We start from the raw sequence: 18,514 nt of genomic DNA on the forward strand, positions 1-18,514 counted from the left end.
AGCCTGCGCGTCCGGAGCCTGTGCTCCGCAACAGGAGAGGCCACAACAGTGAGAGGCCCGTGTACCACACAAAAAAAAAAAAACGAAAAAAACAAAAAAACCCCCAACCCTTTGTGAAATGTGTCCTTAACTGGCCCTTGAAATACAGTTACATTCACTGACGTGATTTTCTCTCCCTAAACTATTTAGCATTCAAAGATCAAAACTCTTCTGAGGAATTGGAAAGTTTAAATAAATGTAAATGGTTTCATAAAACAAATCATCTTGTCAGCTTGTAAAGATTAAATACTTGGCCAGAAGCATATTTCCTCTGTTCTCGGTACTGATCTGATATAAACAGATTTTCTTTTCTTTTTGGATTATTTACATACTTTGTTAAACACGGATTTAACAACATACTTTTCACAAATTGATGTTTAATAACAGTTGACTAACTCTGTTGCTAAAATGTGGTTTAAAACTTCTATATAACTTGAATGTGATTCAGCCTGTACAAGAAGCTCTGAAGTTTTCAAGTTACTGTTAGTAATGATTACAGACATGTCAAGCACGTTTCATCCTTTATGTCACGCAATTAACTGTAAGAGCCATTACTTTTAATGGAATGTACATCCAAAAAGTATTGCCCTGTACTGTACATATTTGCAAAGTTGAAAGAATAAGTGATAAAGTTTTACATTATAAAAACAGCTTTTTGAATAAGTGATAAAGTTTTACATTATAAAAATAGCTTTTTGAATAAGTGATAAAGTTTTACATTATAAAAAGAGCTTTTTGAATAAGTGATAAAAAAGAGCCCTTGATTTAGTATGAAAGGCAGTGGTTTTGCTATGGGTACAAAGTGCGTATCAACTTCTGGTCAGTGAAAGTGGTGACGTATTCGTTCTGTGAAAACTACAAGCAAATGGCCTAGGGTGGTAGCCACAGACCAAGCTCTGAACCCAGGTGATTCAGGATGTAACTGAATCCATAGCTGGTCACATTGACTTTTCAACCAATGATGTCCTCATTTCTGTGGTGATACCCACTCTTGTAAAATAATTAAAGGCCAGATGTCCACAAAAGAAATTCAAAGGTTGGAGATAATATTTACAAACTTAATTATAAAAAGAAGAGACTATGTCAAGAGGCACCATGCAAAAAAGAAGCCTTTAAAAAGTGAATACCGACTGTTGAGATAATTGGCTAAATTTTACTTTTCAGAAATATTTTGTTGGTTGTTGTTATTGTGTTTTGCTTTAGTCAAAAATATTTTTAAAGCTTTTGAGAAGGTATCAGCTTTCAACTGTCCTGTACAACACCCCCCGTGGCAACCCTCAGGGCGGATGGATACAGGTTATTACATCTCTGAAACACACACCTCCACCACACAGCCGAGGTCCCGCACATAGTCACGTTCTGTCTCCACTAATTCTTGCAAAACGTAGCTGAAAAAAGAGAGAAAAAACAGCGTTTACCACCCACAATCCAAGGAATTTTCTGAATGAATTCATCCGCCCTTTTGCTTTCGTCAGGTCAGATTCTGCAGGGGCGGCTAGGAAGTGACCTCTCAAACTTGCACAACCGGATCTCCAATTCCTGTGTGTCCCCAGTCACTTACAGGTTCATGTGGGTGACCCACGGGTGCTGCAGAGGTCACAAGACACCTCGCATTCTGGGTGAATTCACACCACCGGACTCTGATCACATGCACGAGGACCGAAAGCAGCACAGACATAACTTTGTTATAAAGGCAAGATGTTAAAGGAAGCAGGGCTTTTGCTTGTTTGTGTTTTCATGATAAAGTCATTTTAAGCTTCGCTGGACATACAAAAGAAATTTAACTCAGATGTTTAAAGCCTTGGGTCTGATCACATCATTCAGAAGTATTTCTTTTCGTAAGGTTCAGTAACCGTTTAAGGCCGCTCAGATAATAGAAGACAATTCCTTGATCGGTTACAGCAAACAACCTCAGTTGACCTAAAAAGGTTCGTTGGTTGGTTGGTTGGTTTGTTCATTCATTCATTCAGCCAACACTGGCCAGGCACCTCCTATGCACCTGATGCCACGCTAGGTGCTGGGATACAGCACTCAATAAAACCAAGTCTCTGTACTCATGCAGCTGGTTAAGCTTTTTCCTGTTCTCCAAATGCAATTTTAAACCTTCTGTAATATTCTTCAAGACTTTTTAACTGAAACTGAAAAGCTCTACCACTAAGGTATGTTTCAAGTTTGGGGGACTGTATTTAATTTTACGTCATCTTCTTTTTCCTTCACAACTATGTATATAATAGAAAGTACGGCTGTTTTTCACCAGAAGTGACAGAAAATATTCTTGTCTCATTCTTATTTATAAATAAAGTATAATATACAAATAAAACAATAAAAGATGCAGCTATGGCTTACTGCACCCTCTTGAGGTTCTGTACGTTTGCAAACAAACGTACAATCGCTCGGCGAGAGACCCTGGGTCTCCTCCTCGTGTGACTCAGAGATGAATCCCAGCCACAGCTTCGTAGGTGACAAAGCCAGGAGGGAAGCCACCAAACAATGACAATGAGAACATTTCTTACTGCCGTCTCTTTAAAGAGCTGGATTTCCTCTCTTCCATCTCATCAATGGGCGAGGAGGAGGACAGAAGGGAGTTGTCTGAAGGGTTGAAGGAGGGGCTGCTACTGTCTCCCTGGTCCACGAGGAGTGAGCTGGGACGATCCTCCAGCGCCTAGAAGAAACCAGATCGCCCGTCAGGCCTCCTGCCTACACAGCACGTGGGGCTGAAATTAGGACCAGAAAATCTCATACGTCAGAAAATACAGAAGGCCTGATTACAACACTATAGAGTCTATGTGTGTGAAATCACATCGTATTTAGCAACAAAACCCCCAGCATTAATTCTGAAACTGAGTAAGAGGGGCTGCACAAAAGAGGAGAGTTAGAATGAAAAGAACGGTGAATTTATATCCGTTCGTATATTCTGTTCCTGGTTACCAAATAATTAGAAACAATACCACAGACTGTACCCATTTCAAATCTAGCCATTTTCTTTCCAGTTATATTCCTGTCACACGAAAGCATGACCATTTCAGAAGTGTGTGTAGTCGCCTCGTTCAGGCCGGTGTACCCAGACACACTGCCCACACTCCTGGCCGGTGGACCATGCAGCAACGTTAGCAAACCTCTGTTTTAATTAAACAGGTTCGTACTTCAATGCACAGAGATCATGCAGCTAAAACTAATCTCTGTCTCTGTGACGCTCGCAACTTTCTTCTTCCTTAGTAAGTGGTTGCCATGCCAACCTTGAACACAACTTTTTCGGTGATCAATAAATCTGTGAGTTGAATATTGGTGACTTTTCTCCCTGGGTTAGTGTGATAATGATCAACTCGTTACTCTCTAATTGGCCCCTACTAATTTTCTCTCTTCACCTGAATTCACAAAACTACCAGGGGTACAGGTGATAGTGCCTTTTTGTAAAAAATGAAATACAGTTGATTTACAATGTCGTGTTAGTTTCAGGTATCCAGCAAAGTGATTCAGCTATACGTTTTTTTTCAGATTCTTTTCCATTATAGGTTATTACAAGATACTGAATCGTCTCCTGTGCCATAGAGTAGGTCCTTGCTGTTTATCTATTTTAGATATAGAAGTATGTTCCTGTTAATCCCAAACTCCTAATTTATCCCTCCCCCCTACCTTTCCCCTTTGGTAACAGTAAGTTTGTTTTCTACGTCTCTGAGTCTATTTGTTTTGTAAATAAGTTCATTTGTATAATTTTTCAAGATTCCATATATAAGTGGTATCATATGATATTTGTCTTTCTCTGACTTACTTCACTTAGTAATGATAAGCTCTAGTTGCGTCCATGTTGCTGCAAGTGGCATTATTTCATTCTTTTTTTTTTAATGTCTGAGTAATACTCCATTGTGTATATGTACCACATCTTTATCCATTCATCTGCCGATGGACACTTAGGTTGCTTCCATGTCTTGGCTATTGTGAATAGAGCTACAGTGAATGTTGTGGTGCGTGTATCTTTTCGAATTAGAGTTTTCATCTTTTCTGGGTATATGCCCAGGAGTGGGATTGCTGGATCATATGGTAGCTCTACTTTTAGTTTCTGAAGGACCCTCCGTACTGTTCTCCATGCTGGCTGCACCAATTTACATTCCCACCAACAGTGCAGGAGGATTCCCTTTTCTCCACACCCTTTGATGATGGCTATTCTGACCAGTGTGAGGTGACATCTCATTGTAGTTTTGATTTGAGGTGATAGTTCTTTTAAATTTTTCAAAGCACCCTGGCTGGGCAGAGATGACCAAAAGGTATTTCAACAACTTAACGGGGAAAATGTGATTTACTTCTCTTCAAACAAAAGCCCAATACAAACTACAAGAACACTTAATATTTCCTATCATATTAAAACCTTTAATGCTTGTCCTATTTCCCCCCTAGGAGTAACAGGCTGAAGCTGACGCCATCACTGAGCACAGCTTTGAGAACACCAAGTCTGTTCCTGCAATCTTGTTCAAACCCATGGAGCTGTACAAACACACCAACTCCTGCTCTTAGTTATGAAAAACAGTTAAAGAACGGGGCTTGATGGGAAAGTAGCATTCTTATTTTTAAATGAATAGCTCTTGACCTCTAGTGGAAGCACACATCTCGTGGTAGCAGCAGGGCCTGGTCCATGCGCGTGGTCCTGGAGGCCTTGGACAGGAGACTCAGGAGACTGGAGGCTGGAGGACGAGGGAGGGAGCAGCGGCGCCGTCTCCTGCCCAGATGTGCAAGGAAACAGCTGAAGCTTGTTAGCTTTAATTACAGTCACTTGAACGGTGAGCAAAGAGAGAGAGACAAGAAAGGTTCCAGATGGCCGGTCACGCAGAGTGGGCGGAGAGGCCCCGTCTGGACCTGCCCCAGTGGCATCCAGGCTCCTTCCGCTGCCTCTCCTGGACATGCTGGTGTGGACCCCGGTGGGTGGCCAGGGAGGGTGCAGGCGCACCCCCAGGCTGCAGTCACGCTTGTGCCATCCACTCCTGGCTGCCCAGTGGCTCTCCCACCAACTGTGCGCGAGTGAAAAGGCTCAAAGCTGCCCCAGAGCTGGAATTACTGGGACTTTACAGGTTCAGATGAATTATCTGTGGAACCTTCTGGGTTGGGTGGGATTTTGTGGGTAGGTTCTTGTCAACTTTCCCTGTTTCTTAAATGAAGAGAGACTACCTGTGCAGACCTAGCTCTTCTGAGTTTAGTTTTGGTAAACTGATTTTCTTAAGAAACTGCCCATTTCATCCAGGTTTTCAAATTTGCTTTCAAAGCGTTGAACAAAGTAACGTGTCATGATTGTTTCAATTCCCTCAGTTTATCTTTCCTTTGTAATTTCTTCTGTTGTGAATTTGGGCTATTTTCTTTGGAAGGTTACCTGAAGTCCATATGTTTTGAAAGAACAAATGTTGGGTTTTATTTCTTATTCTATTTTTCTGTTTTCCAATTCATTCATTTCTGCTTTTATCTCTGTGAATTCATTCCTTCTCCTTTTTTAAAGAAAATTTTGTTGTTCTTCTAATATCTTGAGCTACATGTTTATTTCACTGATTTTCATTCTTTCTTGTATCTCCCTTTATATTCAGATCAACAAAGAGAAGGAAACTCCAAAGTCAAATTCAGTCCCTGTAGCTGTCAGCTGCCATTGCCCACACCTTCCAATACTGATCAGGAATGTGGAGGTGGAGAGAGAGGCGAATTCCAAGGAAAGGTGTGCGGGGCGGTTTTGCCTTTTCAGACGGAATCCGCAGGTTCAGGGCGAGGAGAGTCAGTTCCCTGAACACACACCGCACGACAGCAGGACACCTTCTCCCCTCGCCTTCCCAGTCCACTGCACACACAGCTTTGGAGGGATAATGGTTCAGCATTCAAATCCGATCACGAAGTCATGAGAGCCTAAGAGCCGGCCCTCAGGAAAACGAACAGGAAGACCAAGGAGCCACAGCACACAGTGAGATATGCAGGAGTAACTCAGAGCCATGGGGAGCATGACAGGGTAAAGGATATTAAAATGGTTCACTAGAGGTTTTAGTGACAAAAAGTGCTTCCTGTGTGAGGATTAGTGACCAGAAACCAAGGGAGAGTTATGTTTCCCCTGAACCAGAAAAAGAGGGCAGAATTTAGATTACATTCCACGTAGAATGAAGAAGAGATGCGCTCACCATAAAAAGCCTAAATATGGTTCTGCAATGGGGAGGGGAGGCACGAGTGAGCGCCCAGGTGGAGGGAACCCGGCTGGGAGCTTAACAAACAGCAGTCGGTTTACCATCCCGTTTCCAGCTGAGAGGTGGGCTCAGAGAGGCGGAAGCGGTCAGTAGGAGAGTCTGAACCCACACCTATCTGATTCCAAAACGTACGCCCTTTCCACTCTGCCAACAGCTTTATGCCCGTTAACTTCAGAAGAGACATAAGTGAGTAGAAATAAGTCAGTTTCAATGGATAAAGTTTAATTATTCAGAACTTAAAAGGGGGAGTAAAGCAGTAAGAGCTGAGAGACCAGCCATAGATCTCCTCTCCATCTGAAGTCCATCTGAATTAATTACACATGAATCTCAGCCCACTTACAATGTAATCCATTCAGATACTTGCAGAATAACGACGAGCAGGTTGACAAAGTGTTGTCTCACAACATTCCTTGGGAAAACTACTTAAATTACTAGACAAAAATGATTTTAATGATCATATAACTGATGTGTATAAACGGCTGTTTTGAAAATGTTTAAGGATGTTTAAGAATGCTTGAAAACTCATTAGATATCATTTAAGCATCTTTTTAGACCATTAATCAACTTGTCTCTCAAAAACATAGCCAGGATGTGGTTTAGCTCAGTTCCTACTCACATGATCCCGAATTTTTGACCAGTGGAGTCAAGTTCTTGACTTACTTACCAAGTCCTAGCAGCCCTGCTGCCTAATGTCTTGTCTAAGCTCAAAGCCCACTGCGTCCTTCTCAGATCACAGCACAGAACACCAAGCAGGGAGAATTCCAGCTACGGCAGGGCAATACCTGTCAGTCTGAATTTTGGATACAATTCCCCATTTGACCTAGTCAACCAGCCTCATTAGAAGCTGCTTAGGGGTGGGTGGGAGAAGAAACTGGAGTTATATACATGGTACCTAGTTAATACTGGCTTTGGAAGATAAATTCCTAACTTTAAAGAAGTACAGTTAACTCTTGAACAATGCAGGGGTTGGGATGCTGACTCTCTGTATACGTGGTTCCTCGGTATCTGTGGTTCTGCTTCTGTGGATTCAATCCAGGGCAGACTGTGTTGTACTAGAGTATTCACTATTGAAAAAAAATCTGCATATAAGTGGACCCATGAAATTCAAACACATGTTGTTTAAGGATCCATTGTATACTCTTTGCTCTAGCAATTCCAGTGCTGGAAATTTACCCTACAGGTTTAATCACACATATAAACAAACAATGGATGTTTACAGTAGTGAAAATTGAAAACAATTGATATATATTATTATGAATGTATTTAAATAAATTATAGTAGATTTCTGTCTCTGCCCCTTAGCAGCTGGTCAACTTTTTAAGCATTCTGTGTGCCTCAGTTTCCTTATCTGTAAAATGAGAATATGACAGTACATGCCTACCTCGTAGGGCTGCTGTGGGGAGTATATACAAAGAAACTGTCTGGAGGGAAACACATCAAACTCATGGAGAATGGAATGTGGGAGAGGCCGAGGGCTTTTACTTTAGGAGGTGTGACTTTTAAAAGATGTTGTAGGGTAGCAGGATGTACTAGTCTAAAATGTTACCATTACTGGTTTTTCTATTTCACAGGAAAACTAAAGAAACACAGAAATTTATTGATTTCAATCAGTTAGAAACAATGCAAACCTAACTTCAATAAATCAACATTTGATTTGGGGCTTTTATTAAATGAATCCATGTTGACCAACTGGCAACAGAGAGGTCACAAAAAGAATAAAGCCCTTATACAGCAATGCAAACCCTTCTCTCTCATACACTGCAAACCCAAGTGAAAGATCTCAGAGACAGAGAGAGAGACTCCCAGTGGTACCTGTGAGTCCAATGACCCTGTGCACAGCTTTGGACAAGACTGGAGTTGACCACATTGGCTATGACGGTGCCAGCACCGCAGACAATGTGGGTGCAGGAAAGGACTGACCTTGGCTCCTGGGAGGTCCCTCTAAGCCTGTGGAATGTCCTGCCTGATGAAGTCTCTGTTTACCTGGGGTTTTGGGGCTAAGACAGACAGTCTATGCTAACAGTGTGACTTTGGGTGAGGGCTTTGGTCCACGTCCTATCTTAATCCCTGGAGAGGCAGGGGACAAGGGTGAGCCATGTGAGCTCACCCTCGTGTATGTGACTGAGCCCAAATAAAAACTCTGAACACCAAGGCTCGGCGGGGCGGGGGGTGTCCTGGCTGGTGACACCCTGCACGTATCATCCCACACTGTGCGAGGCGGGGAGAGTCAGTGTTGGGCACATGACTCCACTGGGAGAGGACAATGGCAGCTTGAACCTGACCCTCCTGGACCTGCTCCTGCACCCCTTCCCTGGCTGATCTTCACCTGTGTCTTTTCACGGCAATGAACCGCATCTGCGGCTTCTCTAAGTTCTGTAAGTCCTTCAGGCCAATTACTGAACCTGAGGGTGGGCGCGGGCTTCCCGAACTCTGTCCTGCAGACCAGAGCCACACCTGGATGAGGGCCCGCCCACCTACAAGTAGCACCCTGGAGCAGCTTCCAGCCCTCAGCCTGAGTCTCTGGGGAGCCTTACCATCTTGCTTTTCACGAGTTCCTCGATCGCACTGACAAGCTCGGCTGCGCTTGGCGTTTCGGAGCTGGTGGGCCGGACTAATAACCGAGAAGAGGCCTATGGAGGAAGTCGAGAAAAAGAGAGGGGGAGGGAAATGCATCGTGTTAGTCACTGGGCAGACAGAATTCTCCTGCAAGCTCAATCTCCTTTCAAAAGTAATTCCAGACAAAAAGACCACAAGTTTGTCTTTGTTTGCATTTATTTAAAGCCATCTTTTAAAATTTACAATATTCTGACATGAAATACTAAATAAGACCTGTCTGGGATACATGTGGAAAGCAGACGAAGTCTGTTTCTAATCAGCAGTCATGTACCATCAGAATGTTTTTCAAAGAGGTGACTGGGCACGGGAAAATTCTAACTTTTGCAACTGCTGGCTAGGCTACTGGCTAAGGAAGAAAAGGCAGAGAATCTGATCAACAGAAGAGTGAAAGGCTTAAGGGCTAATGAGTGAACCCTTTAAAAAATCGGGAAACAAAACTGGATACTAAAAATGGCTTTACTGTGTGGATGGGGTTAAAAGAAAGAAACAAGAAAAGGAAAGGAACCGGGAGTACTGGCCAGACAGGGAAGAGGGGGACAAGCTCACCATTTTCTGTGCCATCCACTTCCCCAGTGATTAGTGCAGAGGACAGGAGATCTGTGGCCTCACAAGCTATCAGATGCCATTTACGGCTAGAGTCGGGGTGTACAGGGGTGGACAGGTAAGGAATCTGGGGGAGGGGCTACTGAGTTCGAGTTTCAGTAATTAGCAAACACGCTGTGTTTGCAGATTACTTGCACCGTTAATTTACTGGAAACTAGAAGAGGGGTGTAATATGAACCTTGCTTCATATTAAGGACAGCAGAGATGCATGTGACACACGGCTAGCTGTCCTAACGATGCATGTCTCACAGCAGACAGATACGGATTTATACGTTTACAACGAGGCTGTTACAATGCGGATCCAGATATGCACTTGGCAAAACAAATGTTGGCTTGGTCTAATGAAATCTGGAAGATGAGGTGAAGAAAACAAGGAAAAAATTCAAATGGAGAGGTAAGGAAACTGAGCCAAAACAGACACAGAACACAAATCAACATAATGCTGCAGTGAAAGTTTACGAAAAGAGAAAACAGAACAAAACAAAACATTAGTCACAAGATAATATACTCTCCGGGAACATCACTATAGACTTTTGTAAAGGAAGAATTTCTGTGGGTAATACCCAAAGAGGTAACACAATAACCAATAAGTGATTTTGGCAAACAGAAGAATATAGTGCAATCCACTCTTTCAATGGAGAAAAATACCCTCTTATTCGGTAAATAAGTCAACCAGGCCTGGCACCTCACTTTCGGCTAACCATCCACATTTACACAATTCCGGTTTTCTGCTTTTAAAACGCTATGGCTTAGAACGCTACAAAATAACCCAGGAGCTGTCAGAGCCTGGCTTCCTGGCGGGTCTGCTCTGGGCAGTGGGGCGCGAGCTTCTCTCCCATCTCAGGCCACCCTGCCCACCGCCCCCCACCCCATGGCACGGGGTCTGTACCTCAGATGCCCTCCAAACCCCAGTCTCGAACCCAAGCTCCCTCCTTCTGCCAAGCCCACTGCGCCCCTGCTGTGCACTGAGGGCCCCGGAGCAGGAGGGAGAAGAGGAGTTCTACAGAGAGGGCGCCTTAGGTTAAGGCTAACGCGTGATCGGCCTTTGGCCTCACGGCCGTCGATCACTGAGCCAGGGCAACCCCGGGTCATCACGCACGAGCCCATCCAGCGAGTGACTGTGTTAGCACTGAGGGAAGTCAGGGAAGGAAAAAGGGGAAGAAGGGGGAAAACTGATGAAAACATCTGTTTTATTCAGAAACCTTAGTTTCTGCCAAAAAAAAAAAAGCACCAGTAATGACTCCATAGGATGGTTTTCAACACCTGCCAATTTGGAGAAGCAGGATGGGCCAGAAATTGAGAGGATGTATAAGCCACAGTTACCAGGTTTCCTTCTTGATATTTTAGGGCTGTACAGAGTAATTTTAGATTATGTAAGAACTCAAAACAACCCACAAAACAAAAAATAAGATTTACTTGGCTTGAAGCCTCTGCATACATCCAAAGAGGAAATTCATGGTTTCGAACTGATTCCTGCACTTTGACAAACTCCGGTTTGACCCAGATGTTTGCCATGTTGGTAAAAGGAACTGGACAGCAATACCATCCCATCTGAAAACCACACCTGTGTGCAGACACCTAACAGAGAGAAGCAGATGGGCTCGTGTGCGTTTAGGACGCAATCACGCAGGTGGCGTGCGACTTCTCTGCCCTCTCAGGGACCCTGGTTAGTACAGTGAGAAAAATTAAAATGACTTGAAAAGTAGCAATTACGAAAGCATCCATTAAAAATGCACTGAACGTCTGTATACAAGCGCACGTGTACGAGAGACTGCGTGGGTTCCTACAGCTTAGTCTAAATGGCCTTTGCTATCTATACTTTTGGGGTGAAAGGCATCTTCCAGGTGCCTTTTCACAGCCCGGGTCGCTCTCTATGTCCTGCAAGGAGGCTGGGGCACGGCGGCAGGCAACCACCAGGCCCTCTCCTGGCGAGGCTCGGTGTGGGTGTGGGCCCCCTTACCTTGTCGTCCTGTGAATCCGGCTGCAGCAGGCTGTGCTGCTGGATGGCCATGGGCGGGGGCAGGGGCACGGCGTCGGCGCCCTCCTCCCCTTCTTCCTCTCCGCAGCTCTGCATGCCCGAGGACGAGGATTTGGAGAGCGTGCCGCTGCTCAGGCCCTCGTTCCGGCCTCTCTGAAACCAGACCGACATTCGCCCATTGGAACCCGGCCCTGACTGTCCAATGTCAGTCCACAGAAACTGAGCCCTCAGGGGTTAACTGGAAAAGCACAGCCGGGATCGAAACTGAGAGCAGAAATCAAGGCCAAGCTCCTTCCAACCCTGGCGGGAGCTTCCACTCCCTCCAGCAACCCAGCTCCCTCGCTTGCCAACTTGGACGAGGGAAGGGCCACTGACAGTGTCTTGGGAAGGGACTGCCAACGTTAACCGTTAGGCTCTGAACACATCTGATCTTCAAGAAGCCAATTTAAAAAGAAGGTTCAAAACTCTGAACCATAACCCTTAGTTTCTCTAGTCTCATACTTCACTTTTTGTTACTTTGCTCAAATAAAACTCACTGATATCAGGAGGACATAAAGAAAAATACAATTCAAGGTGTACTTTAAGAATCTGAATTAAGTATCTCATTAATTTCCCCCTGTTCTTACTTTTAGAAAAAAATTTCAGTTTTTCATTTCTATCACGGGGACACAGTATATATAAAACAGAGAGATGAGGACATAAATGAACCATACTCTCCAGTGAAAACCCACGGTGAAAACACACCCGGGCAAAAAGCAGCAGAAACCCCACATCTGCAAAATAAATTGAACGATACAAATCCTGTCTTCTCTCTCTCTCTCTCTGCCTTTTTTTGAGCCTGTGAGGGAACTGGGGGATAGGGGTCCAAGTTAAAAACTCTGAGGGCTCCTCACTGACACCACACTGCTGAAGGTTCATCTTGGGGACCATAAAGGAATTCGGTTCCTTGCAGTATAATTTTAAGCTCCCACCTCCTCCAAAACAGGGGAAATTAAAAATAATTCCTGGCTGACCTACATACATTTATCTTCGATGACATGAGAATAAGCCAGTGTTTACTGCTGGGTCAGCAAAGTATATTAACTGTGTGCTTTCTACTCAGGACAAGACATAAGCATGAATGTGTATGAGTACGGGGGCAGGGGTGGTGGTGGAGGTAAGTGGAGGATGCAAACATTCCCTTAGTCCTTCCAAGTCTAAAACTGGTGCTTTCCTTGCAAAATGCTGCCCCCGTGGTTGAGTGCTAACCTCAGGGGCCACGTAAATCTTTTGCCTCCCGGGAGGCACCCCTGGCTTTGCCTGTGATGGAGGTGAGAGGGGGCTACGGTGGCCGGGCACCACGTTCTCCTGAAGCAGGCGGGGTTGCCCACGGTCCTCTGATTTCTTGATCCGAGGCCACGCGTGGGTCCCTGACTCTAGACGCTGCTAGAGGAACGGAGCGGGGCTCTGACCCTGGTCCTTTCCAGAACTTAGGGAAAACCACCAGACGAGTGTATTCGCTGTTCCCAGGACCCGGAGGGAGATGCCGGAGGCCCTGACCTCTTCCACCGTCTCGTCCTGCGGGGTGGCCGCGCTGTCGTCCGAGTCCTTCTGCGAGCCGGCGTCGGCACTCTTGCGGACCTCCCTGCTCTTCTTGTGCTTGTGGGCCAGCTTCTTCACGTGCCCGTCAGCCTTGCCGCTGCTCAGCCGCCGCACCGGGCTCGTCAGCCACTTGCGCAGCGTGTTGCCTGGGCGCTTGGGGCCCGGGGAGCTCTGCGCCCCCATCATGTGGGGCTGGAGGGAGGCCACGGAGGCAGGCGGGCTGGCATCGTTGCTGGAGACGGACAGCGAGTCTGCGGGGCAAGAGCGAGAAACAAACAAGTGTGACTGGCAGCCCCCAGAGTCCTGGTTGGTGCCGCCGTGCCGGCGAGCAGCGTCACCACCCAGGCGAACACCAAGTTCAGGGTCCGCCGGGAGTGGCGTCTGGTGGCTCTGCCCTGGGGGGAATGTCCACATGCTCACCCATCAAATGGCTCCCCAACTTGAGCTTTGCTAGCGGTGATTCTTCTCCAGGTGTATTGCCCCCTCCAAAACCCCCCAAGTCACCAGTCCTGGAGACCAGCATCATTATCGCACAGGCTCAAAATGTCACTGTCACTCAAAATATCACAGACATTGGAGGACACACTGTTTGAATTATTTTCACCCATCTCCTCGATAGACAAGAACCAAGAAAGAATGGCTTAAAGAAGAACTTAAAGGAAGTTAAAAACTAATCCTGGTGGATAAATGTACAGTTTCACTCACTCCCATGAATAGAAGTACCACTCAATAAATAAACATGGGCTTCCTTGGCGGCGCAGTGGTTAAGAATCCGCCTGCCAATGCAGGGGACACGGGTTCGAGCCCTGGTCTGGGAAGATCCCACATGCCGTGGAGCAGCTAAGCCTGTGCGCCACAACTACTGAGCCTGTGCTCTAGAGGCTACGAGCCACAACTACTGAGCCTGCACTCTAGAGCCCACGAGTCACAGCTACTGAAGCCCGTGTGCCTAGAGCCCATGCACTGCAACGAAGAGTAGCCCCTGCTCGCCGCAACTAGAGAAAACCCACGCGCAGCAACAAAGACCTAATGCAGCCAAAAATAAATAAATAAACAAATAAAATGTTTAAAAAAATAAATAAATAAACACACACGAGTATAGGCACACCTTGGGGACGTCGTGGGTTCGGTTCCAGACCACTGCCATAAAGCCAATATCGCAATAAAGTGAGTCATAAAGTTTTTGGTTTCCCAGGGCATATAAAAGTTATGTTTCCACTTATTGTAGTCTATTCAGTGCCCGATAGCATTGTCTAAAAAAATGTACATACTTTAATTAAAAAATACTTTATTGTTAAAAAATGCTAACCATCAACTGAACCTTCAGCGAGCTGTAATCTTTTTGCGGGTGGAGGGTTTGAAAAATTGCAAGACTCAACAAAATGTGACACAGAGACAAGAGCGAGCAAACGCCATTGGAAAAATGGCTCCAACAGACTTGCTCGATGCAGAGCTGCCACAAACCTTCAATTAGTTAAAAACGCAGCATCTGTGAAGTACAGAAAAACAAAGTACAATAAAACGAGGTATACTTGTATGTATGTACACGTGCGTGGGTGTATAGACGTGAGCTGGTCAGGCACTGTGACAAACGGCACCCTTCTAGAAAGTTCAGTGTGGAAGGGTAAAGCTGGCTGGTTCACTGGGAAATCCGGCTCACGGCCCCTTGTTTCCCAGCCGTTCTCTGGAACTACACAGGCATCTTGCAGCCTCTGCTCTCAGCCTCAGCAAAGTTACTTCACGTGTTGGAGAAAATATCAGTAACACTTAACAAAACAACAACACATTTTAAAAAGAAATGTGAGTAGGAGAAACCTTCCTCAAGTAACCAAAATGTTACTTGAAAATATAGCCAAATGAATCTTCTCACTGGATTTGAAAAATTAAATACAGTCGACCCTGAGTTGTTAATTTTTCAGGAGAAAAAAGGAGATATAAACACACTTAGGTAACAGCTGACACTCAACAGATCTGTGGAATTACGTGAGACGTTACTTTACAAACACAAGACCAGTGACCTGGGACACTTCTTGGCCCCGTCCCGAGCACTGGACTCTGGAGGACTCCTCCCACAGCAAAATGGAATAAACCGCTTCACTTCAGGAAATGGAAGGAGCGAGATCATTCACTATATGCTTGTTATTTTCTTAAATCTTGTTAAGTCTTGAAAATTAAAATTAACCTTTAAAAAGATGATGTTATTCAGCTGCCTGTATTAGCTGTATTTACCTCTGCGGCACTGGAGACCATTACCTGCTGCAGTTACAAAGCAAGGCAGTTAATTCCAGTCCTGTGATTACACGTACGAGACAGTTGACAGCAGTTTCCCGCTCACGCTCAGATGCCCGGGCGAGACAGCGGAGCGCCGTCTGACTGCTGCCCGTTCCCTCCTCGGCCGAGCCTTGCAGGGGAGCAGGGGAGAGGGTATAATCTTCCATAAACAGATGACACGTTTCAAGCTGGATCACTCATTCTTAAAAGTCTAGGTTTTCTCAGAGGCAGACTCAGGCTCAATACAGCATCTCCCCCTTCCTCGTGTATATATGTGTGTGTGAGCATATATTTTTATTTTATTTCTTTTCATAGAAGAGTGACTAAAACGTCCCCACGTCAGCCTCGTTCTCCTCAGGTACCATCGGGAAGAGGTAGCAGAACGAAGCCATGAAGTTAACAGCACGCCTGCTGTAAAGAGCTTCCTGGGGACTTTCTCAGGTGCTGACTTAGGGTAAAGGGCAAACAAGGCAGGCACTGTCGCTACCCTGGGCACTCCTGCTGCGGTGACAACAGGAAGGACAGAAGGAAGAGGAGGGGTTGCACAATCCATGTTGTAGATGATACTTTATTCAGCTAAAGTGTTTCTAAGTACCAACTATCAATGTTAGCAAGGCACTGTGCTGGCCACAGCAGGGGATGTAACTTCATAGTCGTTTACTGTGCCTTTACTGTGCTGGGATGCAGACCCAAGCCCTGTACTTGCCACTGGACAGAGATGGCAAAACCTACATCCTCCTTTACCCCGGGGACCCACCTGAAGGGCTTTCAGTGATCACATAACCATCATTCAGGCAGAACTGTGACACTTCATGCTGTAAACGAGTACAAACCCTGGTAGAGGTTGAGAAGAAGGAGAATCAGGTGGAGGGATCACGGAGGCCTTCCTAAAGGAGGTGACGCTGAAGCTGGCCTTTGAAGGAGCTGGGCCCGAATAACCCATTAGGAGGAGCTCACAAGGACATAAGCTCCAGGAGGGTGGGGGCCTCGTCTGACGTGTCTCCGGAGGTGTGCCCAGGGCCTGGCGCGGTGCCTGGCGTACAGCAGACACCTATGAAGTATCGACTGGAAACAGCAGAAATCCCAGCCCAGAGAAACAGAGCAAGCTGATCCACGGCCCTATTCTCGGGACGGGCGTTTCTTCGAGGAATATTCACTCAGCCGAGTAACCACACAAGACAGAGAACCACGAAGGCGGCGCCCGGGGGGAGGAGGGGGGGCGTCCCCGACAGGTGACGAGCGTCCGTGACGGAGCTCCGTGGTAGGAAAACGACAGAGGCAGACTCGCTTTCATAAAGCCAAATCAACTGCAGGCCTTAACGTCACCAGCAGAACCCTCACACGTCACAAGTGACAGGGACACCGCCTAAGCCAACAAACGAACCTTCCACGTGTCTGGGTGCCTAAAAGCAAGCATCTGGGGGGACGCAGCACGGAAGCAACGCGGCCCATAATATGAACCTTCAGTGAAGAGGCTGCCCACCGGGAGACCTGGCATGGTCTCTGTGTCCCCCAAACGTGCGGGGTTACGGAGAAGTGAGAGCTCTGGGCCGGGTGGGCAGCTGAGGGCCGTCGCCCCGACACGCAGACCTCGCCCCCGGGCAGCGGCCCCTGAACTGCAGTCCATCACCAAGGCCTCATGGGACCCGGCTGGCTTTGCAAGTGTGATACTCAGGGCATCCCTGCCTTGCTTAGGAAAGGAGATGGTGGTTCACCAAATGGTTCAAAAAGAAAAAGAAATTAGAGACGACCCTGCCAAGCTTCTCTCTGCGTGCTCAGCCGCATAGGAGTTGGTTCTCTTCACTTCGAGAAGCAGGTTCAAAAGAGAGTTTTTTCCCTCAGTTGGCAGGTTGAGCATTACCAACGTGGCCGTGGCCTGACCGGTCCAGCCTAGACCCAGGAGGGAGGCAAAGCTGCCCAAGGTCAGAGCTCACCAGGGCTTCAGGGAATAGCGGTTCTCTTCTTGAGCTACTATTTATCGTCATTTAAGTGACATTATTTCACTTTACTGGAATATTCATGACTTAGAAATATGCTAGCAGCAATTACAAACGAAGAAGAAAATTTTGTCGTTTCTTAAATTTTACCTTGAAAAATCTATTTCGTTTCAGAAGCCTGAAAATGTAGAGGAAAAATTTCTTCCCTCTGAGATTAACAGATATTTCATGCTGTGCACATCTGGTACATTAGTCACAATCCGGGGGATTAGCAATGAGAAAAATGACCACAGACTAAACAAACAGATACATTCCTTCTCTCTCCAGTTTGTTTTTAACAATAATACTTAATTCTTCATGCTGTTTGACACTTTCCAAAAAAAAAAATCTTATTTTTTTCTTTTCAACATAGAAACTCATTTTGCCCAAATCAATGGGTTTTAACAGTCCATTTACACGCTCTGTGACATAATGCATAAATCAGATTTTAAAACACTTAAAAATCACTTAAACTTAAGTCAATGATTAATAGAATGAAATAAAGGACCTGCTATTATTTTTCATTATCTTAAGAACAGACTTTGACCACTAGACCCACTGCTCTGCTCCAAAACTTAAATTAAACAACGGGTCCTAATGACATCTAGTAGAATTAAGGTCTCCAGTGTTACCGGGCAAAAGGTAAGCGTGACTCACACGATAAACGAGTTCGGTGGTCTCCTTGGGAAGCTCCTAAATTACTGGTCTGCACACAGGTGCCTCACGCAGCTGAGCTCCCGGCGGCCCTGACACGCTGCGTCTGAAGGGTCACGATTGGGCACAGACGCTGCTGGGAAGGCCCCCTTCCTCCCTCTGAGACCCCTCCTCTCTGTTCGGGTGGATTGTGGGCGGCTCAGGCCAATGACAAGAGTAATCCTAGGGCGGAGGCCCACGGCCAGGCTCTGCATCTCCCTTTCATGACTGCAGTTCCAGCTGGGTAACTGTCAGGACAGGAAGCCACCGTGACCTAGACTCCAGGCTACACGTGGGCGGGCGCTGGGTCTGGGTTGTTTACAGCTACGTGCTCAGCTGGCACATCCTTGGAGCTTGGTAAGTTTATGGTGAATATATAACGAATGGGTCGGGACTTCCCTGGCGGTCCAGTGGCTAAGACTCTGAGCTTCCACTGCAGGAGGCACAGGTTCGACCCCTGCTTGGGGAACTAAGATCCTGCACGCAGCCAAAAAAAAAAAAAACAAAAACCAACAACCGAACAGGTGAGTCAGCGGATCGACTGCCAGCTACAG

General features: G+C 46.0%; 1 protein-coding gene across 1 annotated transcript in view; it reads right to left on the reverse strand.

The window, feature by feature from the left end:
• Window positions 1-18,514, reverse strand: part of TRIO (trio Rho guanine nucleotide exchange factor) — a 237,022-nt gene that overhangs the window by 26,467 nt on the left and 192,041 nt on the right. The window contains 5 exon segments of the mRNA XM_024741724.1: window positions 1,361-1,427; window positions 2,553-2,701; window positions 8,777-8,872; window positions 11,422-11,592; window positions 12,979-13,271. Coding sequence (XP_024597492.1) covers window positions 1,361-1,427; window positions 2,553-2,701; window positions 8,777-8,872; window positions 11,422-11,592; window positions 12,979-13,271 — 776 coding nt within the window.

Source organism: Neophocaena asiaeorientalis, unplaced genomic scaffold, assembly GCF_003031525.2.
Source record: "Neophocaena asiaeorientalis asiaeorientalis breed wild unplaced genomic scaffold, Neophocaena_asiaeorientalis_V1.1 scaffold10, whole genome shotgun sequence".
Taxonomy (NCBI): Eukaryota; Metazoa; Chordata; class Mammalia; order Artiodactyla; family Phocoenidae; genus Neophocaena; species Neophocaena asiaeorientalis.